The sequence below is a fragment of the Oncorhynchus nerka genome, linkage group LG9b (genome assembly GCF_034236695.1).
Source record: "Oncorhynchus nerka isolate Pitt River linkage group LG9b, Oner_Uvic_2.0, whole genome shotgun sequence".
NCBI lineage: Eukaryota > Metazoa > Chordata > Actinopteri > Salmoniformes > Salmonidae > Oncorhynchus > Oncorhynchus nerka.
Window position 1 is genome coordinate 24,221,361 of NC_088424.1, and position 27,288 is coordinate 24,248,648.

Below are 27,288 nucleotides of genomic sequence, written 5' to 3' on the forward strand. Positions count from 1 at the left end.
GAGGGTAGCAAGTTTTAAGTTCCTCGGCATACACATCACAGACAAACTGAATTGGTCCACTCACACTGACAGCGTCGTGAAGAAGGCGCAGCAACGCCTCTTCAACCTCAGGAGGCTGAAGAAATTCGGCTTGTCACCAAAAGTACTCACAAACTTCTACAGATGCACAATCGAGAGCATCCTGGCGGGCTGTATCACCGCCTGGTATGGCAACTGCTCCGCCCTCAACCGTAAGGCTCTCCAGAGGGTAGTGAGGTCTGCACAACGCATCACCGGGGGCAAACTACCTGCCCTCCAGGACACCTACACCACCCGATGTTACAGGAAGGCCATAAAGATCATCAAGGACATCAACCACCCGAACCACTGCCTGTTCACCCCGCTATCATCCAGAAGGCGAGGTCAGTACAGGTGCATCAAAGCTGGGACCGAGAGACTGAAAAACAGCTTCTATCTCAAGGCCATCAGACTGTTAAACAGCCACCACTAACATTGAGTGGCTGCTGCCAACACACTGTCATTGACACTGACCCAACTCCAGCCACTTTAATAATGGGAATTGATGGGAAATGATGTAAATATATCACTAGCCACTTTAAACAATGCTACCTTATATAATGTTACTTACCCTACATTATTCATCTCATATGCATACGTATATACTGTACTCTACATCATCGACTGCATCCTTATGTCACTAGCCACTTTAACTATGCCACTTTGTTTACTTTGTCTACATACTCATCTCATATGTATATACTGTACTCGATACCATCTACTGTATGCTGCTCTGTACCATCACTCATTCATATATCCTTATGTACATATTCCTTATCCCCTTACACTGTGTATAAGACAGTAGTTTTGGAATTGTTAGTTAGATTACTTGTTGGTTATCACTGCATTGTCGGAACTAGAAGCACAAGCATTTCGCTACACTCGCATTAACATCTGCTAACCATGTGTATGTGACAAATAAAATTTGATTTGATTTGAAGTACTTTTGGGTGTCAAGGTCAATGTACAGAGTGAAAAGTATAATATTTTCTTAAAGAATGTAGTGAAGTAAAAGCAAAAGTAGTAAAAAAATATAGTAAAGTACAGATACCCCAAAAAACTACTTAAGTAGTACTTCAAAGAACTTTACACCACTGATCAGGAAATAATAAACAGAGTAGTGTGTGTGTGTGTGTGTGTGTGCGTGTGTGGTGCATAGTCAGTGCAAGAGAGTCCAGTGCAAAACAATTAAGATGAATACATAATGAAGGGGGTCAATGTACATTTTCTGGCTAGGAATTTGATTAACTGTTCAGCAGTCTTATGGCTTAGGGGTAGAAGGTGTTCAGGTGCCTTTTGGTCACTGACTTGGCGCTCCGGTACCGCTTGCCAACAGCCTATGACTTCGGTGGCTGGAGTTTTTGACAGTTTTTAGTGCCTTCCTCTGACACCGCCCGGTACAGAGCCATTCTGTTATGCTCTTGTAAAACCTCAGAAAACTTCAGTCATTTCCAAGGTATACAGATATTTTTGTTTTGATTCATTTTCTCTCCAGAATGGGGTGGGGCCTGTTCCAACAAAGATGTCCTAGAATGCATTTTTGATGATACCTGAAGATTAATAAAGTGTAGGAAAACTTCAAAACATTGCATTTCTAATGTTTGTGGTACTGATTTGACAGTCTGGTAAAGGCAGCAAAAACACTTTGATATAAAACATACAAGCACAAGATATGGGGTGTAATCATTAGTCCAAACAGTCGCACAACAAATTCAGGTAGGTAGATCCCTCCCCATTTTGTAACGTTTGCTTCCGTTTAAGGAAAAGTTTTGCAACAGAATAAGGGTAATTAATATGCCCCTGCTTTGGTGCAGGGACTTCTTTTTTGATTTTGGGGGGGAAATGCCAAGAACAACATGACAAAGGTAAAGTACATGACTAGGGAATTTGCCAGTCAACTTTTCTCTGAAGTGACCTGCTTTGTACTTTATGATTGGCTGACTTGCTTCTCACTGAGCCAATCAGCACACTTTGTAACTTTTCTGTTGTAGGGCCAGATAGGATGTAGGTAAAAGGTCCGACAACAAATCTTGCCAGCACCCCCTTTCCCCTCAGGCAGGCAGCAGAGGGAGGACAGGCTAAGTCAATATTTATGTCCTGTGAAGTGTCGATGTTCCTGCACGTCCAGGGAAAAAAATCCCCCCTTGTTCCCTTACAGAGTAAACACATTTTTCTACCACGTGACTGACTGACATCTTCCTTGGCTAAAATACTTATTGGTTCTGGTCCAGTCTAGCCAAGGGAGGGTACAGTGATGAATCAGCGGAAACACAGGCTGCCGCTGCAAGCTCAGCAAAGAGATCAGTAGGATAATTCGGTATTTCCCCAAGTCCTAGAAGGAGCTTAAATAGATATACAAACATTGAAGAGGATGACATGTTATTAAGTTGTTATCAGTGGAGCAGTCAGGTGACCTAGTGGTTAGAGCTTTGGGATTGCTAATTTGAATCCCCATGCTGAAAAGGTGAGAGAAAAAGATCTGTTCATATCTGTTTCTGTTTCTCAAGAGAAGTTGGGCTATGAAAAAAACACATTTCCAATACACATGTGGAGTAGGACAAATATGAGCACCCTCCTATTCTTTATCGAATCAAATGTGGGTCAGTAACTGGGTAACTTCGTTTAAAAAAAAAACTTTGGATTTTACCTCATTTTAACATTCTATCATAAAGAGCACATGTTCAACTTCATTAAAAAAAAAAACTAGTTTTCCAATCTCAAGAGGCTAAGTTTAAAAAAAACATATACATAGGGAAAGGGGGATACCTAGTCAGTTGTACAAATTCATTATCAAATCAAATGTGGATCAGATTTCCGGTCACAACTTGCAGACTTCCTGCTGTGCGTTTTGTTGCTAATCTTACTTTGCTACCTGACAACTTTACGTTTTTTACTTTTAATTACTGTTTATATTTTTAGTTTTTCCCTCACTCAACTTTTTTTATTTCATTCAACTTTTTCACTCCGGACACTTTATCTGGACGTGGTTCGTCAGGCCCTCCACCAGCCGAAGCTAAGTAGTAACATTAACATGATGCCTTCTAATTGCAGTCGTTGTACTCATAATATACAGGAGAATGATCGCTTATGGCGAGGATAGCTGTGCTGCAAGCCCAGCTTCAGACGCAATCGTTAGGCAAGGGTAATTTCAGTGAAGGAAAGGATGAAACGGTGTCTGTGCCACCAGTAAGTACAGATAGTAGTATAAATCCCCTCGCACGGGGCACAGTGTCTCCTAACCCCTCATGTATAAGTCTCCAGTATTTATGCTGTAGTAGTTTATGTGTCGGGGGGCTAGGCTCAGTCTGTTATATCTGGAGTATTTCTCCTGTCTTATCCGGTGTCCTATGTGAATTTAAGTATGCTCTCTCTAATTCTCTCTTTCTTTCTTTCTTTCTTTCTTTCTTTCTTTCTTTCTTTCTTTCTTTCTCTCTCGGAGGACCTGAGCCCCAGGCCCATGCCTCAGGACTACCTGGCATGATGATTCCTTTCTGTCCCCAGTCCACCTGGCCGTGCTGCTGCTCCAGTTTCAACTGTTCTGCCTGCGGCTATGGAACCCTGACCTGTTCACCGGACGTGCTACCTGTCCCAGACCTGCTGTTTTCAACTCTCTAGAGACAGCAGGAGCGGTAGTGATACTCTCAATGATCGGCTATGAAAAGCCAACTGACACTTACTCCTGAGGTGCTGACCTGTTGCACCCTCGACAACTACTGTGATTATTATTATTTGACCATGCTGGTCATTTATGAACATTTTAACATCTTGGCCATGTTCTGTTATAATCTCCACCTGGCACAGCCAGAAGAGGACTGGCCACCCCTCATAGCCTGGTTCCTCTCTAGGTTTCTTCCTACGTTTTGGCCTTACTAGAGAGTTTTTCCTCGCCACCGTGCTTCTACACCTGCATTGCTTGCTGTTTGGGGTTTTAGGCTGGGTTTTTGTACAGCACTTTGAGATATCAGCTGATGTAAGAAGGGCTATATAAATCAATTTGATTTGATCAGTAACTGGGTAACTTCGTAAAAAATACATTGGATTTCACCTCATTTTAACATTCTATCATAAAGAGCACATGTTCAACTTCATTAAAAAACTAGTTTTCCAATCTCAAGAGGCTAAATTTAAAAAATATATATAGGATACATATATAAATGGAAAGGGGGATACCTAGTCAGTTGTACAACTGAAATGTGTCTTCCGCATTTAACTCAACCCCTCTGAATCCGAGAGGTGCGGGGGGCTGCCTTAATCGACATTCAGGTCTTCAGCGCCTGGGAAACAGTGGGTTATCTGCCTTGCTCAGGAGCAGAACGGCAGATTTTTATCTTGTCAGCTCAGGGATTTGATCCAGCAACCTTTCGGGTACTGGCCCAACGCTCTAACCACCAGGATATTGTATGTTTCTATTAAGTGTCATGTGCCAGGGTTGACTTACAGGGTCGACAACTTCATCTTAAATCAGCCATAAATCCCCTTGTGACAGGGGAAATGGAGGCTTGTTGTGTGCAACAGGGAGGGGCAATTGAATGCAAGCCTCACAAAAACAAAAAACAGGGTTGATGTGTTACGCTCGATCCGCTCAGTTTTCCACTACAAAACACCAGAAAATGGACAGAAAGTGTAGAACCAGCTCAACTGCTTTACACTAAGATTTGACTATTAGATACGGATGCTCAATACAGAAGTGGTCCGATGAAGCTGATGCTAAGCTACAGGACTGTTTTGCTCGCACAGACTGGAATATATTTCCGGATTCATCCGTTGGTATTGAGGAGTTTAACCACATCATTCACGTCTTCATTAATAAGTACATTGACGATGTTGTCCCCAAAGTGACTATAAGTACATATCCAAACAAGAAGTCATGGATTACAGGCAACATCCGCACTGAGCTAAAGGCTAGAGCTTCCTCTTTCAAGGAGCAGGACACTAATCAAGATGCTTATAAGAAATCCCCCTATGTGAGAATGCTGTTCATTGACTACAGCTCAGCGTTTAACACCATAGTGCCCTCCCAAGCTCATCAGTAAGCTAAGGACCCTGGGACTGAACACCTCAATTTGCAACTAGATCCTTGACTTCCTGACGGGCCGCCCTGAGGTGGTGAGGTTAGGCAACACATTCGCCTTGTTGACCCTCAACACCAGTGTCACTTAGGTGTGCGTGCTCAGTCCCCTCCTGTACTCCCTGTTCACCTCCCACTGTGTGGCCACACACATCTACAACATCATCATTACATTTGCCAACGACACAACGTGGTAGGCTTGATCACAGACGACAATGAAGCAGCCTATAGGGAGGAAGACAAGAGACCTGGCAGTGTGGTGCCAGAACAACAACATCTCTCAACACGAGTAAGACAAAGGAGCTTATCGTGGACTACAGGAACGGAGGGCTGAATACTCCCCCATTCACATCAACAGGCTGTGGTAGAGCGGGTCAAGAGCTTCAAGTTCCTCTGTGTCCACATCACTAAGGGCCTATCATGGTCCAAAAACACTAACACAGTCGTGAAGAGGGCACAACAATGCCTCTTCCCCCTCAGGAAGCTAAAGAAATTTGGAATGGACCTCAGATCCTCTAAAAAGTTCTCTGTATCCAACCAAGGAGCTACAGAGGGTATATGGCCCAGTACATCACTGTAGCCGAATTCCCTGCCATCCAGGACCTCTATACCAAGCGGTGTCAGAAGGCCATAAAAAGTTGTCGAGACTCCAGCGAAGTCATAGACTCTTCTCTCTGCTACTGCACGGTAAGCAGACCTGGAGGAGCGCCAAGTCTGGGACCAAAAGGAATATGAACAGCTTCTACCCCCCCAAACCATAAGACTGCTGAAAAGTTAATAAAATGGCTACCCTGAAAATGTACATTGACCCCCTTCATTATGTATTTCTTTATCTTAATTGTTTAGCACCGACTCCCTTTCACTGACTCTATGCACACTCACTAGACTCTACCCACACACTCACTAGACTCTACCCACACACTCACTAGACTCTACCCACACACTCACTAGACTCTACCCACACACTCACTAGACTCTACCCACACACTCACTAGACTCTACCCACACACTCACTAGACTCTACCCACACACTCACTAGACTCTACCCACACACTCACTACACTAAAACTCCCGCACATGCGCACACACACACTCACTCACTCACTCTCTACATATGCTGCTGCTACACTGTTTATATGTCCTGATTACCTAGTCTCTTTTACCCTACCCACATGTACATACTGTATTACCTCAACTACCTCGTACCCCTGCACATTGACTCGGTACTGATACTGCTTGTATATAGCCTCATTGTTTTTGCGTTAATATTTTATACTTTTTTTTAAAGCAAATATGTCTTACTTTTTAAATCTGCACTGCTGGGATTGGGCATAAGCGTTTCACTGTAAAGTCTACATCTATTGTATTCGGCGCATGTGACCAATAAAATTGTATTTGATTTGATGTTCAATGTTTCTTTTGAAAGACATGTAAAAATGAATAGTTTCACCATGCTTTACAATGATGGTAAAAACTTTGAGAAACGTTAGCGTTAAGGGGCTAAAAGTCTGAGGATGCTTAGAGGGACATGACAAATTCTGAATTTTGGCACTTTAGCAAGTCTTTATTTGTGTTAATCTGATTTATTGAATTTTCCATGTGGTCTGTTAAAATACACTTCATTTAATATAAAAGGCTTTTAAAATTCAACATTTGTGCACAGTTTCAACTTAAAATAGCAAAGGGACACAAGACACTTTTCGTGGAACGACCAAACTGTGACACTAGGGTAGAGTTGAACGTAGCCTCACAGCCTGGGCTTCCGAGGCTAAATTTAACATAATCAAGTCATACAATGTTGAAAGGGAAGTTCAACCTCCAGGTCTGCTACCATGCCAGAGGACAAGGCTGCTTTGTCTGAGCCCTTCCTTGATACAATATGTCTAGCCCTATTCTCCACACATGACCTAAGACATGCAAGGAATACCATCACCCCTCAGAAAACCAGTCTCGCAAGACACCACATACAATCTATTCCAGCCCTAACAAAGTAAACTCGTCACTCAAAATGATTAGCTATGGTCTGTGAAACTATGTTCTTATGGGCGTCAGCGTCAACATACAGTAAATAGTAGGCAGCTGCCTGCCACTGGGTTATTAACTTGTCAGGCAATGCTCACATTTGGGCGTGAGAGTAGGTGCACGTGTATGACCGGTTATACTGGAAGTTTAGTCTTGTTCCCAGGTGTGATAGTAGCAGCACTGGCAGGTACAGTCCAGATATAAGCTTATGATCCCAGATTCATCTTGGTTGAAAATTGAAGTCAACCTTGTGCATGTGCTCGTGAGAAATATGACTTATTCTGGATTCAATTACTGTGATCATGTTCCTGGGCATCAATGCCAGATAATACCCTACAGTGTTTTTTTCTCTCTCAATGTGTTAACTGCAATAGTGTCCAGCAGAGACCCTTTCCTCAGTCAGCCAGTGTAGGGGACTTTTGCGCTCAGTGGGCATTTCATGCAATGATAGGAATTTCAAAGGAACTTGGATGACCTTAGTATTTCACATCCGAAATGCCCTGGTTCTCCTATACCGTCACATTAGTTCTACATGCCAAATTCTGGCATGTCAGTAAACTGGTTGAGACAAGAATCAAAAACAGTCAAGTTTGTGGTAAAATAAAGGTTTAAATGTAAAAAACAAAAACCAGGTTCAGCAAATGCAGCTTTTACCAAATCAGGTGCCATAACAGTATATCAGGACAAAAAGGATAAAACTCCTTCATGAGTCTTACAGGAACGCTACAATTGGCAAGACGGATCCGAATGTAAAAGACAGTGTTTGGAGCCAGACATCTAAAGAATGTACCAGACAACATGATCTAGGAATGTGTGAAATCTGGAGACAGAAACATTGCCATTTAAATACACTTCCTAGTTAACATTAAACAGTACATAGTTTAAAAGGCAGGTCAACATACGAAGTACACAAACTAGCCATAGGTTTTATTAAGAAAATGACACATGCCACCCAGCCCTAGTCCTCAGTGTCAATATGTGCTTTAGATCATTTCAGTTCAACAGACTGCAGGGAAAGAGACCAAATGAGGACTTAAACAGTTACAAATACTCCCCACTAGAAAACAACCAACACGAGAGGGGAAAGACCATACCCTGTCAGACATTCTCTTTCCCTCCCCCCCATATGTTAACACCAGATTTAATTCCATGTTAAGTTGACCAGCCAACTTTAAGCTACATAAAAATGCAAGGTTAGAATCATTTCAGTGGAAAATAAAAATGACAAATACAGTACTAGTTTGACTTTTCAGCCATTTAAAAAAAAAAATGAGGGTGAGGGGAAGGGGACTAAGTCCAGAGGATCTAGTTGGGTCTAATAGTCCACAGGTTCATCTCCCTCCTCGCTGAGCAAACAGGTGCGGATCAGAGCCTCCGTCACGGCATACGGGTCGCAGTTGGCCGACGGGCGGCGGTCCTCAAAGTAGCCCTTTTTCTCCTGGCCCACGGTGCGAGGGATGCGGATACTGGCGCCACGGTTGGCTACGCCAGCAGAGAACTCGTGGATGTTGGAGGTTTCATGGTGGCCGGTGAGGCGACGGGCGTTGTCAAGCCCCCCTTTAGGGTCGTAGGCACGGATGTGGTAGCTATGCCTCTTCCCCAGCCTCTCAATGGACTCCTCAATGGCCCTGAGCAGGAAAGATAATTAAATTAAAACACAGAAAAGTAGACAGGTGGGTCAGCACCATTTGCATTACCTAGAGAACATTCAAGTAAGTCTGGCTTAATTCAACATCCAAAAGACATACAGATTGGGTGCTAGTGAACAAACGATGCATGCCAATTTCTCATTAAACCTTGAATGAATGAATCTTGATATGAGCCAGTACGCACTTTAACCCGCCTTCTTCCCGCATCTCTTTGGTGCTGAAATTGGTGTGGCAGCCAGCACCGTTCCAGTTCCCAGGGATAGGCTTGGGGTCAAATGAGGCCACCACGCCAAAGTCCTCACACACCCGGTGGAGGATGAAGCGAGCCACCCAGAGGTGATCACCCATGTTGATGCCTTCACAAGGACCAACCTGGAACTCCCACTAAAAATGGAAAAAAGAAGTGTTTGAGTGCATCAGTCTTTTGAGTCAGTCTTTTCTATTGGCGGATCCTATGCAATCAAAGAAACGCCAAATTTTAAAACAGTATTTGAGCTTACCTGTGCAGGCATTACTTCAGCATTGGTGCCACAGATCATGACCCCAGCATACAGACAGGCTCTATAGTGGGCTTCCACAATATCTCTACCATAGGCCTTGTCAGATCCCACTCCACAATAATAGGGACCTATAGAGAAACATGGTTAGATAACAATTCAGATATTTGACAAACTAATGCATCTGCTGGGAGAGCAAGTTGTATAAGGTCAGTCAAAGATCACTATGATGGGTTTTTACCTTGTGGGCCAGGGAAGCCGTTGTTGGGCCAGCCAAATGGGTGTCCATCAGTGCCTAGGATTGTGTACTCTTGCTCCATGCCAAACCAAGGGACCTGGTTCTCAACCAGGTCCATGACTTTCTTACAAGTCAAACGAAGGTTTGTTTCTGTTAAATACATGTACCCATATTAGACACAAAAGCAACAAAAAAAACACAAAAAAAAGGATCCTTTACAAGACCGAGGCACACAAATAATTATAGGTTACCTGCAGGCTTGTGGTTGTACTTCAGCACTTCACACAATACCAATTTGTTGGGGTCTTTGCGGAAGGGATCTCTGAACATTGCAGAAGGAATCAAATACATATCACTGTTTGAGCCCTCAGACTGGTAGGTGCTGGAGCCATCAAAGTTCCATTCCGGCAGTTCTATAGAATCAAAGCAAGTTAGTTAACGCATGTCAGTCAAAACAACTAGGCAGGCTACAAAATAAATTATGCCTACAACCCCCAGAACTCAAAATGCCAACCAAAGAAAAAAGTAAGCCCTTCCGTTCTAATTATTACATACCTTCGATGCTCTTGGGCTCCGAATCCAGCGTTCTGGTTTTGCAGCGGAGTCCCTCTCCGGTTCCATCGATCCAGACATACATGACTTGGACTTTGTCTCCCTGAGGGAGTTCCATGTACTGCTGTTTAACAGCCTTACTTAGTTCGGCGCTGGCGGACATAGCCATCTTGTTTGTTATAAAACACCTAAGAATGACGACGAAAAGACAACAGGCACGATGAGACTACATCAAAGCAGCCGCCTTCTTGACCAGCATCGATTTGTTTGAATAAACATGTTGCATAACAGCGCGTTCGGAGACAGGGTTGTGTATTGTTCCAAAACGAATCAAAGTACGCACGCGAAGATAGCCATTTTATTTAGTGTAAATCCACGTCAGAGCTAAAAACAGATGTTGGCACCACTTCAAGTAGAGCAAGTCTGACAAAGATAAGTCCATTTCTGCCATATTGATCACATATTACCATTCCTAGATTGGTAGGCTGTGAACCACCATAATCCATGTTGCACTAACACATTTCCCAACAAGAATATTTTATCAACCTCCTTTATGACCCAATGAAACTGACTACCTCGTGTCTTCTGGGGATTGCTGAAACGCCACCCACTGTAGTCATGGCTACACATTATTGCAATTCTAATATTACATCGCACATTTCCTTCATAATTTACAGAACAATGAACCGAACACATCATAGAGAAGATATCAATGCATTAGGAAAGACACCACAAACTTCACTTAATCTGAAAAAAAATAAGCATTTCCATATCAGGAAAAAGTGACCAAACAAGGTGTCATGTAGTTGTTCTTCTCTTCTAGCTTCGAAATTTATAACAAGAGGTTGAAATACCTCACGATTTGTTTATTCAATAGAATAGCTCAATTGTAAAAATCAGGTAAAAAGGTTATTTTGTGTGACTGACTATACTCATAAGGAATAAATAGAAATTACCTGGAAATACGAGAAATTTTAAATAAAATTTAAAGGACTGGCAAGTCCAATATAATGTCAAAAAATATCCCGATAGTTGTTCTCTCATTCTAGCTTCGACTTCTTGTTTCAGTTCAATTTATAACAAGAGAGTTGGAGCTCGGAGTCTTTGATTGGTCAGAGAAAAACACGATTTGTTTATTCCAATGTGAGTGACAGCACACGCGGCTTGATCATTGGACAGGGTTCGAGTCGCAACGCCCTCTATCTAGTATAGTTAAAAAGCATTGCGTGTCATTTTGTGTGACTGATACAATGTATCCAGTACGGTACAAGGGGCGGCAGGGTAGCCTAGTGGTTAGAGCGTTAGTAACCGAACCGACTAGTAACCTTTTGTAAGTTTAAGACGACACACATCTCAAATGACACAAAGAACAGGTGTGTAGCTATGACTGATGCACGTTTTTACTCTGTGTGTACTAGCTTAGATAAATCAAATTTGAATTTCAAATGAAAATGTAACATTTAAGAAAATTGTCTTTCACTTTCTGTGGTCTACTTTTGGGAAGACAATGTGATAAAGCACTTGCGGACCTTATCAAAGATTTACAATGTTTTGAATATCTTCAATACATTTGAATTTGTTAGTATGCGCACATTTCTTCAGTTAAATCAGTAGCTACCATTGTTGATTCTGTATATCTTGGATGCACTTATTTCTCATGTATATCTTGGCCTAGGTGTTTGGTCAGACTCCGTTATGTGTTCTTTCCTAAAACAATTGGTACTTGTGTCCTCAAGTTCCATGCATCCAGGTAACCAAAGCATCTTTGACAAGACAATTACTTACTCACACTGATTTAGGTTTACAAAACAATCAAATGATCAACAAGATTCCCACATTCAAGCTGATAAGTCAACTTGCTACTGAGTGGCCTGTCATTCATTGCAGGATGTGAGAAGAGGTGGGTTCCTGGTATGACAGATCGTATCGGTTTGTTTACTTCAAAACAGACAGCTGTATCACTACTACTTTTTATGTAAAGAGTTCCTGCAGTTTTCGTCATGACAAGCTGAAAGTAAATATGTTTGGAGTAGAAAGTTGAATAGGTTGTCATCTTGACACGTTGCAAGATTGTGCTTTTTTCCTGATTAAAAGAATGTTAGAAAATATTGAATATTCATTAGGCCCTAATCTATGGATTTCACATGACTGGGAAGGGGCACAGGCATGGATGGGCCTGGGAGGGCATAGGCCCACCCACTGGTGAGCCAGGCCCAGCCAATCAGAATGAGTTTTTACCCACAAAAGGGTTTTAATCCAGACAGAAATACTCCTCAAAGTTTCATCAGCTGTCCAGGTGGCTGGTCTCACACGATCCCACAGGTAAAGCCGGATGTGGCGATCCTGGGCTGGCATGGTTACACGTGGTCTGAGGTTGGAGTCGGCTTATGGTAGAGAAATTAACATAAAATTCTCTGGCAACAGCTCTGGTGGACATTTGTTCAGTCAGCATGCCAATTGCACACTCCCTCAAATCTTGAGACAATTGTGGCATTGTGTTGTGTGACAAAACTGCAGATTTATAGAGTGGCCTCTTTATTGTCCCCAGCACATGGTGCACCTGTGTATTGATCATGTGGTTTAATCAGCTTCTTGATATGCCACTCCTGTCAGGCGGATGGATTATCTTGGCAAAGGAGAAATGCTCACTTATAGGGATGTAAACACATTTGTGCACAAAATTTGAGAGAAATAAGCTTTTTCCATACGGACAATTTCTGTGATCTTTTATGTCAGCTCATGAAGTATTGGTTTAACACTTTACATGTTGCATTTATATTTTGTCTTCTCACCTGTCCATTGTGTTTTTCCCTTGTCAGATGAACTGAAGTGGACATTTGCAGACCAGTGTCTGCTGAAGAGATGCCTGGGCAGTGTGAGAGGGATGAGGCGCTTCTGTTCTTTTGTCAAAGGCACTCATGGTATGTATTTTTATTGTCTCAGATGATTTAGGTTTTTAGAAACTACTTCACAATCTTTTACGGACTTGAAAAGTATACATTTGTGTTCATACAGTTTTTAATCACTTTAGTGCAATTTTCACAAGTATTGTGGTACATTTTCACAACTCTTAGTACAAAACTCAAAAGGATTTCCCCAGGTGCATGAACAATGAGAATATTTACCACGATTCCGATGAGAACCTTAGGCCAAATGTTCAAGACGGGCTTGTTGCAAACTAGCTCCTGCTAAACATTGTTTCTTTCATTTCTTTAAACTGTGAAATATGTCTTCAATGATCACACATGGGATCAAATTATGGAAATGTGATGTTTAGTCAGTTTTAATGGGTAGTGAAAATGTATTGTCTAATGTGAAAACAGTGTAATGTACTGTAATTTACAGTGCCGTAGCATACTACAGTCAAAAGGAACTTTTTAAACATGTATCTTACATTTTTTGCTATTGAATAATTAGTTGTTAAAATAACCAATTTGAGACGATATCATTATTTTGTGTTTTGGTGATTAAATCGATGTGCTTATTATATTTCAACGGTTTTGAATGTAAAACTGGCTGCCTTACAAGTGTTACTAGTTTGGTGTTTTATACTAAGAGTTTTGAAAATTCACCACATACTTGTGAAAATAGTACCAAAGCGATAAAATAAAATAAAAACCTGAGATAAGAAGTTACTGAAATGTATGTGGGAGTAGCCCTTTGTGTGTGCGTGCGTGCATGTCTGCATGGGTGGGTGTGTGTCTCGTGTACCTGAAGGAGAGGAGTGGGTGACGTTCACTGTGAGAGTGCAGTGATCCAGATAGACTGGCAGCAGGATGAGACTCAGAAGAACCGATACCAGGCCCTGCTCACTGTCATCAGGACTGTCCACCTCACGGAGGGCTCCAGCATCGTGACCACTTGTTGCATCCCTGCTGGTAACACAGGGGGTCTGCGTCCCAAATGGCACCTTATCCCTTTATTGTGCACAACTTTTGACCAAAGACATATGGGCCTTGGTCAAAAGTAACACTTTGAATAGGGTTCCATTTGGGATGCGTACAGGGGTTAGCCTAGTAGCAAGATGGAGGGCAGAAGCAAGAGGAGGAAGTGGGAGCTCAAAGATAAGTACCAGTACTCTTCTCCTCAGAAAGTTGAGTTCTGTTACCTTTGGGTCCAGCACTGGCCCCCTTCCAGTCCTGCCCATCCGAGAGCCTGCCCAGGCTGGACAGCAAGAGCAGTGATCCCATAATCCCCCCTCACGCCTGTATGGAGACCCCGATCTGCCACCTCCCTTCTGGAAATATGATGCCCTGGATGTACATGGCCAAGCTGGAATTATACCAGGTGGGTGTTAAACCTTTGACTGCAGTATGTGCTTGACCGCAAAGTGATAACATGGACAGTCATGTATTTTCTATACTTTTTCCTCACCCCTTGATTACAAACTCATGTATTCAGTGTCAGTACAAGGTTATTCCTTTCTATGTTTTTCACCTACAATGCATTTCTGGATAAAGACAAACTAACTTCTGATCTGATTTTTAGAATAGAGGAATTTGGAAACAGCTACGCCAGATCGTCCTGTAGTTTTACTCCTCTGTTGATTTATCTCAGTTCACTCAGAATTAAGTCACTGGGAAAGTGAGTCGTGGAGTGACAGCGCCCTCTAGTGCTCCCACTGCTCCAGAGCAGCAGGTGAGAACGACGAGGGAGGCTCTGGCTCACTGGCAGGCCTGTACTGAGCCTCTCACTGAGGAGACCTGAGCCCTGCTGCCCTTAGAGGACGTCAGTATGGAAGGCTTAATCCACCTGCACTACAGGAATACCAGTAAGAAAATAATGAGTGCCATTTGGTTGTAGTAGAAGTACTCTATGGACAAAAGTTGTATCGAATAATGCAAGGATGCGACAGAAAGTTGTAATTGTGGATGTTCTCCTCCGATCTGTACGACCTTCCATTTCACACCTTGGCTTAGAATTACCCCAAGATGGCTGTGGAGGAGATCAGTAAAACCCATAGTCTCCACTGTGACTGGAAGCCCGTACAAGGTATGACAGAAATGACATTAAAACTTTTCCTATCAGATTCAATGATAAGTCAATGAAACATACCATAATGTAAAAATGTGTCCTTCAGAGAAGCCAGTGGTGACATCCACCAGTAGTCCGGTTAAGAAGGACCACAGCTTTGCCCAAAGATAATCCATGAGACCAAGGTATTTAGGGAAGATGAAAAGTCCCACCAACCTGGACTTCTTCAAGCGTTACCTGAAGGCCTATGATGCTCATGGAGCTCTGTAGTTCTACCAAGAGGTGGACAAGTTGCAGAACAGACCACCTTCCCCTCCGAAGACCAAAATCAACAGCATTGTGGCCCGCTTCTTCAGACGATCAGACCTTGGTAACCAGTGGTGGAAAATGTACCCAAATGTCCTACTTGAGTAAAAGTAAACATACTTTAAGAAAGAATGACTCAAATAAAAGTTAAATCACCCATTAAAATACTACTTGAGTAAAAGTCTAAAAGTATTTGGTTTTAAACAATACTTAATTTGAAAAGTAAACGTAATTACTAAATTATACTTAAGTATCAAAAGTAAAAGTATGTTCAAATTCCTTCTATTGGGGTGGCAGGTAGCCTAGTCGTTAGAGGATAGGGCCAGTAACCAAAAGGTTGCTAGATCAAATCCCTGAGCTGACAAGGTAAAAGAAAATATGTCCTTCTGCCCCTGAACAAGGCAGAACCCACTGTTCCCCAGTAGGCTGTCATTGTAAATAAGAATTTGTTCTTAAACCACTGCAAATGGTCATCATTGAGTGTTACATTTGTGAAGCACTATCTGCCAAGTGAGTGAAACCATGTACAGTGCATTCGGAAAGTATTCAGACCCCATGACTTTTTACACATTTTGTTAAGTTACATCCTTATTCTAAAATGTATGAAATATACTTTTTTTCCTCAATCTACACACAATACTCCATAATGACAGAGCAAAAAAGTTTGGAATGTAGTAAAAAAATATTTGCATAACTATTCATACCCGTTGCTATATAACTAGAAATATAGCTCAGGTGCATCCTGTTTCCATTGATCATCCTTGAGATGTATCTACAACTTGATTGGAGTCCACCTGTGGTAAATTCCATTGATTAGACATGATTTGGAAAGGCACACACCTGTCTATATAAAGGTCCCACAGTTTACAGTGCATGTCAGAGGAAAAACCAAGTCATGAGGTCAAAGGAATTGTCAGTGGAGCTCAGAGACAGAATTGTGACGAAGCATAGATCTGGGGAAGGGTATCAACATTTTTTGCAGCATTGAAGGTCCCCAAGAACACAGTGACCTCCATCATTCTGAAATGGAAGAAGTTTGGAACCTCCAAGACTCTTCATAGAGCTGGCCGCCTGGCCAAAACTGAGCAATCGTAGAGAAGGGCCGTGGTCAGGGAGGTGACCAAAAACCCGATGGTCACTCTTATAGAGCTCCAGACTTCCTCTGTGGAGATGCGAGAACCTTCCAGAAGGACAACCATCTCTGCAGCACTCCACCAATGAGGCCTTTATGGTAGAGGGACCAGACGGAAGACACTCCTCAGTAAAAGGCACATGACAGCCTGCTTGGAGTTTGCCAAAAGTCACCTAAATGACTCCCAGACTATGAGAAACAAGATTCTCTGGTCCGAGGAAACCATTATTGTTATTACTCTTTGGCCTGACTGCCGAGTGCCACGTCTGGAGGAAACATGGTACCTACGGTGATGCGTGGTGGCAGCATCACGCTGTGGGAATGTTTTTCAGTGGCAGGGACTGGAAGATGAGTCAGGATCGAGGGCTAGATGAACGGAGCAAAGTACAGAGAGATCCTTGATAAACCTGCTCCAGAGCACTCAGGTTCTCAGACTGGGGCCAAGGTTCACCTTCCAACAGGACAACGACCCTAAAGACACAGCCAAGACAACGCGGGAGTGTCTTCGGGACAAGTCTCTGAATGTCCTTGAATGGCACAGCCAGAGCCCGGACTTAAACCCGATCGAACATCTCTGGAGAGACCTGAAAATAGCTGTTTAGTGACGCTCCCCGTCCAACCTGACAGAGCTCGAGGGGATCAACAGAGAAGAATGGGAGAAACTCCCCAAATACAGGTTTGCCAATCTTGTGACATCATACCCAAGAAGACTCGAGGCTGTAATCACTGCCAAATGTGCTTCAACAAAGTACTAAGTAAAGGGTCTGAATACTTATGTAAATGTGATTTCAGTTTTTTATTTATAATACATTTGACAAAAAAATTATAAAAGCCTGTTTTTGCTTTGTCATTATGGGGTACTGTGTGTAGATTGGGGGGGAAACTATTTAATACATTTTAGAATAAGGCTGTAATGTAACAAAATGTGGAATGTTAAGGGGTCTGAAAACTTTCCAAATGCACCGTACATTGTAAATGTATCACCATAGACACTCTTGCTCATCTCAACAAAGTGCATCAGCAAATGTTTGGCATAATCAAGGTCATGTCTCCTCCTGTCATCTGAATCTAGCAAAATTGACATGCCTACACTGCAGGACATAATGGTGATAGACCTCTTTGAAAACAACATCCTTCAATACTATTGGACACGTGTAGAGCAAAAACTGCCTGCACTCAGTGGCCTTCCATCGGTCAAGTTCTGCCAGTGACGGAGGTTGTCAGGCAAATTCTTTTGGCAATAAGCCTTAAAAGGAGATCAGAGCCTCTGATAGTTTGGTTTTCTGAGAGGAAGATGGTCTGCATGTTTTTGGACCTCGTTTAAGGAAAATCAACATCCTCATGACACCTAAGCCCACCATATGAGTACAATCTAATGAAAACCCTGAAATACAAGAAACGCTGGTGTCTATCAATGGAGATGCAGCCACAGTCTTGGATGGCTAGCCATATAGGCCAGCCATCATTTATCTCCTCTCAGAGTGCAACACTATCCTTCAGTTCCAAGAACCTTTACTCTGATATCTTTCACATGGAAAATATCCAGTATAGAATTTGATACATTTTAGCATGGCTCGCACTGGTGCATCAAAGAAAAGCTTTGATTGTGACATGGTGATGACGATTTGTTAGATTGATACCTGCAACTATGAGCACATTCAACTCAGGACACCAGTCATCCATAGGGACTGGCTTATCCTCTCCAGTGAATAAGGCAACAACTAAATAATGTAAATTATTAAAGCTGCGTACAATAGGCCAAAGTTGGCAGCTAGATGATTCGGAGAGGCACACCAACATTGATGTTCAAATCCTCAATGAAATCTGAATGCTCAGCGTCTTCACTATACTCTGCTCAACACCATAATATGGATAGTTACCAGAGGTGTGGACTCGAGTCACATGACTTGGACTCGAGTCAGACTCGAGTCACAAATATGATGACTTGCAACTCGACTTTGACTTTAACACCAATGACTTGTGACTTAACTTGGATTTGAGCCTTTTGACTTGAACTGACTTGATACCCTCTCCAAGCCCAAATATAAAAAATTATGCTATTAAAAAAAAGTGTGCAGCGCAATCAACTCTTAGTGTGTGTGTGTTAAGGTTGGGTGATTGTGTACAAGCCTACATCGCCCCATAGCGATCCTCGATAGTCGATCGCTATTGGGGGGTCTTTCTTATGGCTACCCATGTATTTCAATGGAAATATAAAGTTTATTTGGAAAGTAATAAATATATTTTTTAAAGCATTCGTTATTTGCGTCAATGTAATATACTAACTATTACTCTTGTTAAAAGTATGAAATGGTATTACATTTGGTGAAGAGCACATTATGACTTGTTTAGGCCTCGAAACTCAAAGTTTAGGACTTGAGAATTGACTTGATACCTATCGGTCTGGACTTGAGACTTGACTCGGACTTGCCCGTCTTGACTTGGGACTTGACTTGGGACTTGAGTGCTAAGACTTGAGACTTACTTGTGACTTGTAAAACAATGACTTGGTCCCTCCTCTGATAGTTACCCCACATTTCTCAATATGGTTGTACTCTCTGGGTGCATGCTAGCCAGCAGATCCAACCCACTTGCTTACAGCTGCACTAGGGTCGGATAGACTTCCTGTGTAGATTAAGACATCGCAGAGTCCGAGTGAGATGTCTCTGAAAATATACCTCAGTAAGAAATGCTTCGTACTCGGAATTGTCCCAACTGTTACCCAGAGGTGATTGAACGACTGCTACTTAACTAGCAGTTGTTCAATCTTCTTGTGTAAGAGTTGGAATAGTGGGACAATTCAGAGTACAACACTTTTTTAAATTGAGATACGGTTTCCCTTGACATATCTTGCTCCAGCTCCGCAGTGTCTTAATCTACAATACCTAGGATAGGATAAAGTAATCCTTCTCACCCCCCCCCCCTCCTCCCCCCGTAAAAGACCTAGATGCACTATTGTAAAGTGGCTGTTCCACTGGATGTCATAAGGTGAAAGCACCAATTTGTAAGTCGCTCTGGATAAGAGCGTCTGCTAAATGACTTAAATGTAAATGTAAATGTACACAGGAAGTCTGTCCAAACCTCATGCAGTTGTACACAAGCGGGTCGAATCTGCTGGCTAGGTGTATGCATCTTTTGGAACATTAAGCCCCTCTCTGAGAATTACCAATAAAAAAACTTACCCAAGATGCCAGCTTCACACATATACCACTCTTTGTTGCAGTTTGAGAAGATACTGCTTCATACACTATCAGAAGACCACTCAATCGCATCACTATCAAACAACCTTTTAGTTTGATCACTTGTAACACCGGAGGAGGTGTCACTCAAGTTTACCATCTACACTAGTTTCACTAGAAATGTCAGATGTCCGTTATTGTTAGACTCTGCCAGAGCTACAGGAAAACATCCGCATGGAATTTAAGTCACCGTTTATGATAAGCCAGAGCTAAATTGCAGTAATCCAACAAACAATCAAACTAAGTACCATTTGCATTCATAGTTGACAAAATGATTGTGTCTTACCTCTTCAGCCATTGTCGTCTTCTCCACATGGCTTGATTAGCTTGACATTGGTTGTGCTCTGTGTTAATGATCACACAATACCCATACTAATAAGGCAATCATGTCAATTGGGTGCATCTCTCAGACGACGGCACAAACAGGTTGACAAGCAGCATACCACCCTGCATCTTACTGCTGGCTTGCTTCTGATGCTAAGCGGTGTTGGTCCTGGTCAGTCCCTGGATGGGAGATAAGATGCTGCTGGAAGTGGTGTTGGAGGAGGCACCCTTTCCTCTGGTCAGAACGACATCCCAATAGCCCGCGGCAGTGATTGGGGACATTTCCCTGTGTAGGGTGCTGTCTTTCAGATGGGACATTGAATGGGTGTCCTGACTCTCTGTGGTCACCAAAGATCCCATGGCACTTCGTGTAAGAGTAGTGGTGTTAACCCTGGTGTCCTGGCTAAATTCCCAATCTGTCTGTCACCTTATTCTCTCCCCTGTAACTATTCCCCAGGTTGTTTCTGGAAATGAGAATGTGTCTTCAGTCAATTTACCTGGTAAAATAAAAACAAGGCCTGTTTTTCACTAGTGTGGCAACACTTCATGCAATGTAAATCACAAAACATCATATGGCAACTTAGCCCTATAAATAGAATGCAGAATTCATGACAATACATTTGTCTTTGTCTTATCCATATATATTATGAATAACATATTTATAAAGACAATATCTAATGGCAAAAGTTTATTATTAATATAATGAATTTGGCATCCTATTTATAGGGCTACTTTTGAACTTCTAAAGATCAATCATGAATGAATGATTACATACTTATCTACACATTGAAATGATGGTGTGCTTTGGGCAAATCCGATGTCAATGTACTACATTGAGTGGAGCCTACATAAACCCAACCTCACTATGAATGTACTTTCACATAGATTGTGGAAAATAAGTTCACTTTCAACTATTCAATGTTAAGGTAGAGCATAGGTATGCAAATGAGTATGAAAGCTGATCACTTGTTTTGTGTGTTGACATGAAAGCTCAGTAGAAATGAACACAGCTTGTTTCCAAAGCTAAGCAGGGTACATAGAGGTAAGCATCTGAATGGTAGACGTTCTCCTCATATACCAATAGGAGTCACTTTTTAGGCAGGAATCGTTGACTGTGGCTTCAGATTTGATTCAAATATATAGGTATCGCTTTATTTTGGTTGATGCCATGCCATTGAAATAAGGACATTGATTCAAATATACCATTTCAGTATCAACATTGAAACAAGGTCAAATAAAATATGTCTAATCAAATATGAAATTCAACATTATTTCAACCACCCACCTATTTAATGTAGGATGAAAATATTGAACATGCAACATCCAATCCACGTCCCATTTTCAAAATATTTTAGATGTTGACATTTTTGTATATTGTCATTGTTTAATCAACATCTAAAATATTTTGAAAATGGGACGTGGATTGGATGTTGCATGTTCAATATATTTACATAACCACATGACTTGAATTGTGTTGTAATTTCCACTTAGATTCTCCATTTGATTTTTTACCATTCTACGTGGAATTTTAAATGCAATTTCAACTTATATATAGTTTTGATGATTATGTGTAAATTAAATTGATGTAACAACCTGTTAGTCAGGTTAAATCATTGTATTTAAGTTGAAGTTGTACTCTAATGTTAATGTTTGCAATGCTGGTTGAAATTATATGAAAACAGTACTGGTTGATGACTATTTGCAAATCCAGATTGAACGTGATAATACATTGATAAATTACTTTGAAACAACATTGATTCAACCAGACTGTGCCCAGTGGGATGCTGTATGTCACAACTTCCTCCGAAGTCGGTCCCTCTCCTTGTTCGGGCGACGTTCGGCGGTCGATGTCACCGGCTTTCTAGCCACCGCCGATCTACTTTTCATTTGTTCTGTCTTTGTCTTATCACACCTGGCTTTACTTAATCAATTACTTGTTTATAATTTAACCCTCTGTTCCCCATGTTGTGTTCGTGAGTGATTGTTTATTGTAATTCGGTCTGTGTTTGTGGGCTATCATTGTTGCCTTGAATACTTGTATTTTTTGAGTAAAGAACTTTGATTACTCATATCTGCTGTCCTGTGCATGACTCCCTACACCAGCGACACATAGGACCTGTAATAGTTTTCCATTGAAGTATTTCTCACGCAATAATTATGTTTGGAATGTCTGGGAGTGGCCTGAGTGGGGAGGGGAAAACTGAAACTTCCTGTCATTGACAGAGGTTTGGAACCCTCTTCATTATTAGTCTATATTAACTAAAGCAAAACTCCACCCATGTAAAACCTGCTGATTATAAGGTCCTGTGTACATTGTATTTTCAACCAGCAACTATCAGGAAATAACAATGATAAAACAAATTCCACTATTTTACAGTGTTAGATTCATCAGCTTTTGTACAATATGATTTTTTTATATTTTTTATTGAAAAATGTATTTTGACTGCACTGTGCCTTTAATAAAACCAACATTTTGTCACCTTATCCTTTGCCTCCTGCTGCCTGCCTGCCTGCCTGCCTCCCTTGAGACCGTAAAACCTTTTCTGAGCCAAGCTTATTATTAATATCCAGTATTATTTTGCTCCCCTGTCTGTGTGTCTGTCATTGTAGAGGATTATTTTCAGTGCAGTGCCAACCTCATCTCACAGATCCCGAAGATGAGATAGGTTTCTCCCGACTCCCTCTTTGTTTCTCAGGATCTGGTTATCAAATCTCTGGAGGCAGACTGGTAGGCAACTGAAAGTTGATAAGTGGTACCAATTTTCCTTATTTATTACAGCAGTTTATATTATATTAGTTCATTTTTAATGCCCTTTTTCCCTTGCTGTTCTCCACATGTAGGCCAATTTGAATTTGAGCTATCTTTAGACACTATCTGCAGTATGCAGGACACCTGCCTTTTACAGAGTGAAGTTGGATTATAACATGCACATAAAACAGAGGTAGGCAACTAGATTCAGCCGCAGGACGATTTTTGTTGGAGCAGATGGTTGGGGGGCCAGAACATAATTCGAATAATTTGTACACTGCAAATTGACCACAACTAAGCCCCAAAAAGATGTTAAAATAATCATAATTTAATGATTACATTTGTCTCTTTTTTTTTATTTGTGGGAATACTTGGGAACAGATTTCCTAAATTAACAGGTTTTCCTGAATTGCACTATTCTTTTATGAATTCCTGGTGATTTTACAGTCTTTTCTGACCCAAAACTAAAATACTTTCTTTGGGAGGCCCAAAAATAATCACTCACGGGACGGTTTTGGCTCACGGGCAAGTTACCGATCCCTGCAATAAAACATGCATATTTTCCAACAGACGTTTGACTGATTGACTTCAAAGCATTAAAGTTTAATGGACACAGATGTTATTTTGTAAGGCAAAATTGTGCTGTCCTCTTTTGTACAAAGTAAACACTTAGATTGTTCTTTATAATTTATTAGAAGTGGCACAGCAAAGTAACAAAACATTAAGATGTTGTACTACTATTATTAAGTCTATTTGAGCAGGGACAATGTTCAACAAAACACAAGTCTCAGTACACTTGAGAAAATATGTGCAATACCAGATTCAGCCAACAGATCATTTCCGTCTGCAGTCCCCAGGCAGGTGAACATATAAACCATAAAAACATTATTTACGAACAGACAACATCGGTACAAACATCAGTACAAACATTTTTTAAGGTCGGGACATACAGATGAGTTTTTCCACCAAACTTTTGATTTAACATTCTGTCATAAAGAGCACATGTTCAACTGACCAGAGTCGACCTGTAAGAATATACAGTAGTCCATAGGCCACGCGTATACGCCTATTAATGTGACATCACCGAAGAAAGCGTTCTATTCTTGTCAATCAACATTTCTGCTTAGATCTTCACAGTCTAAAGCAGTGGTTCCCAAACTGTTTATAGTCCCGTACCCCTTCAAACATTCAACCTCCAGCTGCGTACCCCCTCTACCACCAGGGTCAGCGTACTCTCAAATGTTGTTTTTTTGTAAGCCTGTTGTTTTCATTGTAAGCCTGTCACACACACACACACACACTATACGATACATTTATAAACATAAGAATGAGTGTGAGTTTTTGTCACAACCCGGCTCATGGGAAGTGACAAAGAGCTCTTATAGGACCAGGGTACAAATAAGAATATAATAATAATCAATCATTTTGCTCTTTATTTTGCCATCTTACATATTAAACCTTATTTGTTAATGGAAAATTGTGAATAACTCACCACAGGTTAATGAGAAGGGTGTGCTTGAAAGGATGCACATAACTCTGCAATGTTGTATTGGAGAGTCTCAGTCTTAAATCATGTTCCACACACAGTCTGTGCCTGTATTTAGTTTTCATGCTTGTGAGGGCCGAGAATCCACTCTCACATAGGTATGTGGTTGCAAAGGGCATCAGTGTCTTAACAGCGTGATTTGCCAGGGTAGGATACTCTGAGCGCAACCCAATCCAGAAATCTGGCAATGGCTTCTGATTAAATTCAATTTTCGCAGAACCGCTTGTTGCAATTTCGATGAGGCTCTCTTGTTCAGATATTGGTAAGTGGACTGGAGGCAGGGCTATATCACATTTGACATTGTCTGTAAGCTTGCAACCATTTGCACACAAAAAATCATACAATGGAAAGATCTGTATGTGGTTCTTGTTAATGCAGACAGAGAAGAGCTCCAACTTCTTAATCAGAGCCTCAATTTTGTCCCGCACATTGAAAATAGTTCTGGAGAGTCCCTGTAATCCTAGATTCAGATCATTCAGGCGAGAAAAAACATCACCCAGATAGGCCAGTCGTGTGAGAAACTTGTCATCATGCAAACGGTCAGACAAGCGAAAATTATGGTCAGTAAAGAAAGCTTTAAGCTCGTCTCTCAATTTTTAAAAAACGTGTCAATAATTTGCCCCTTGATAACCAATCTGTATGTTGTAAAAGCGTTACATGGTCGCTGCCCATATCATTGCATAGTGCAAAAAATACACGAGAGTTCATGGGCCTTGCTTTAACAAAGTTAACCATTTTCACTGTAGTGCCCAAAATGTCTTTCAAGCTGTCAGGCATTCCCTTGGCAACAAGAGCCTCTCGGTGGACGCTGCAGTGTACACGTTACCACTCCACCATGTCTCTGTCAGTGGAATTCCCGCAAGAGGGTAACGGTTAATGTGATTGGATTTTAATCATTTGAATAGTCTACCTGTATTTGACATTGTATTGTTATTTCGCTGAACACTAAACGGTTTAATTTTATTTTGGGCAGTGAAACGAGTGAAACTCAGGCGAGAAATAAACCTCACTCAAATGTATAGCCCCATTGAAAAATATAAATGGACTGTTTGAAAATGTGAAGAAAAAAAAATGTCATAAAAATATCAAAATGTGAATTGCATTTTTATTTGGCGTATCCCCCAACGGCATTACCCCCAGTACCCCAGTTTGGGAATACCTGGTCTAAAGTAAATTCCCCTGAAAATCTGTATTTGTAAGTTTTAACATTTTGAGAATATAGAGACATTGACATCAATACAACATCCCCAGTCCTTTATTCCACCCACCCACCCATCCCTTCCTCCCTCCCATGCACCCGCCCACCCATCCCTTCCTCCCTCCCATGCACCCGCCAACCCATCCCTTCCTCCCTCTCATGCACCTGCCAACCCATCCCTTCCTCCCTCCCATGCACCCGCCAACCCATCCCTTCCTCCCTCTCATGCACCCGCCCGCCCGCCCACCCATCCCTTCCTCCCTCCCATGCACCAGCCAACCCACCCCTTCCTCCCTCCCATGCACCCGCCCACCCATCCCTTCCTCCCTCTCATGCACCCGCCACCCACCCATCCCTTCCTCCCTCCCATGCACCCGCCAACCCATCCCTTCCTCCCTCCCATGCACCCGCCACCCATCCCTACCACCCACCCACCCAACTAAGGCATCTTACTGAAAAACAGCACAAGAACAATGACAGAAACAATATATATATATATATATATATATATGCAATACATTATATAAATAAGATACACAAAAGAGAAAATAAAATACAATGAATACAATAAAATAGGTGTCACAATAATAATGTAATCCTATATACACACTGTAGCCACTGACATATGGCATCTGCCTATACTGAAAAAACTATAGCCATTCTCCATTAGCAGAACAAACAACATCCAAACAACATCTGTCCCATAACAGCATCCCCCAGTCCTGGCACCCATCCATGCCCCCGCATCCAACGCACTCGATTCCAGTCAGAAGTTTGGTCATGAGTTGGTCAATTTAACCAAGTGTGCCGACGCTGGGGAAAGAACAAAGACTTTCACCCCCCAGGATGCACCCCCCAGGATGCACACCCCCAGGACCAGGATAATCTAGTCCATAAAGAAAAAAGAAGGCAACAGTGCTTAGATGACAGAATATTAAAAAGAACAAAGATCATTAACCAGGTATGACAGTACCAGTGGATTCCTATTAACACATCATAGCCACTTACACAGGACATGGCTGCCTATACTGGCATGTGAGAGCTAAACTATGTGAAAGATAGGCTCTCTACATGTTCCAAGAAAGGGGACCACGTCAGGCCAAACTTCTCTCAGAAGCCCTGCACAGCGTATCTAACCATTTCCAGTGGCAGACATAATTTCCTTAACCCACTGTGTAAGAGAAGGAGGTCCTGCCGACTTCCAATTAAAGAGGATAAGACAGTGAGCTAGAAGTTAAGGAACTGCTGCTGCATTAGTCTGGTGGGTGGTAACAGTAGAAGCGAAAGGTGGTATGCCAAAAATAGCAGTGAACAGATTGGGGCCAACAGTTTTGTTACATAGATGTAAAAATGCCTGAAATATTGGGTCCCAAAACCCCCTCAGAGATTGGCATGGCCAAAACATATGCCCCACAGTTGCTGGACTTTGATGGCATCTCAAACACTTTGGGTCCACATTTGGATATATTTTTTTCCAGTCTGTCATTTGAGTAATGGAGACTGTGTAAGACTGAATGAGTCCATGCCTTATGCAAAATGAGGCTCTATACTACGTTGTCATATCTCAACGGGTAGCTCGCCACCCCTGTCTTGTTCCCATGCAGACTTGGTATTTGCGCAGAAAGGCGCAATAATGTTCCATATCATAGGGGTTAAGGTCTAAGCACCTCTCAACTTGAATATATGCAGGCAGGAGCGGAGATGAATGAAAATGTTTTTTTAGCAAAGCTGCAAGTT

General features: G+C 41.8%; 1 protein-coding gene and 1 pseudogene across 1 annotated transcript; one reads left to right on the forward strand and one right to left on the reverse strand.

Moving 5' to 3' along the window:
- Positions 1–7,736: 7,736 nt before the first annotated feature.
- Positions 7,737–11,127, reverse strand: LOC115114484 (glutamine synthetase). Its single transcript, XM_029642748.2, has 7 exons — positions 11,040–11,127; positions 10,087–10,271; positions 9,783–9,944; positions 9,535–9,681; positions 9,297–9,424; positions 8,981–9,180; positions 7,737–8,775 (listed from the first exon to the last, which is right to left on the reverse strand). The coding sequence occupies exons 2-7, from the start codon at positions 10,250–10,252 to the stop codon at positions 8,463–8,465; spliced, it is 1,116 nt and encodes a 371-aa protein (XP_029498608.1). The 5' UTR covers positions 10,253–10,271; positions 11,040–11,127; the 3' UTR covers positions 7,737–8,462.
- Positions 11,128–12,945: 1,818 nt separating this feature from the next.
- Positions 12,946–27,288, forward strand: part of LOC115113964 (regulator of G-protein signaling protein-like) — a 40,859-nt pseudogene continuing 26,516 nt past the window's right edge.

Excerpts from the sequence above, each read along its gene's own strand:
- LOC115114484 (XM_029642748.2), bottom strand. The coding sequence starts at position 10,252 with ATGGCTATGTCCGCCAGCGCCGAACTAAGTAAGGCTGTTAAACAGCAG. Across the intron at positions 9,425-9,534 it reads CGGCTTCCCTGGCCCACAAG|GTCCCTATTATTGTGGAGTG; the intron begins GTAAAAACCCAT and ends GTTTCTCTATAG. Across the intron at positions 8,776-8,980 it reads CGGGAAGAAGGCGGGTTAAA|GGCCATTGAGGAGTCCATTG; the intron begins GTGCGTACTGGC and ends TTTCCTGCTCAG.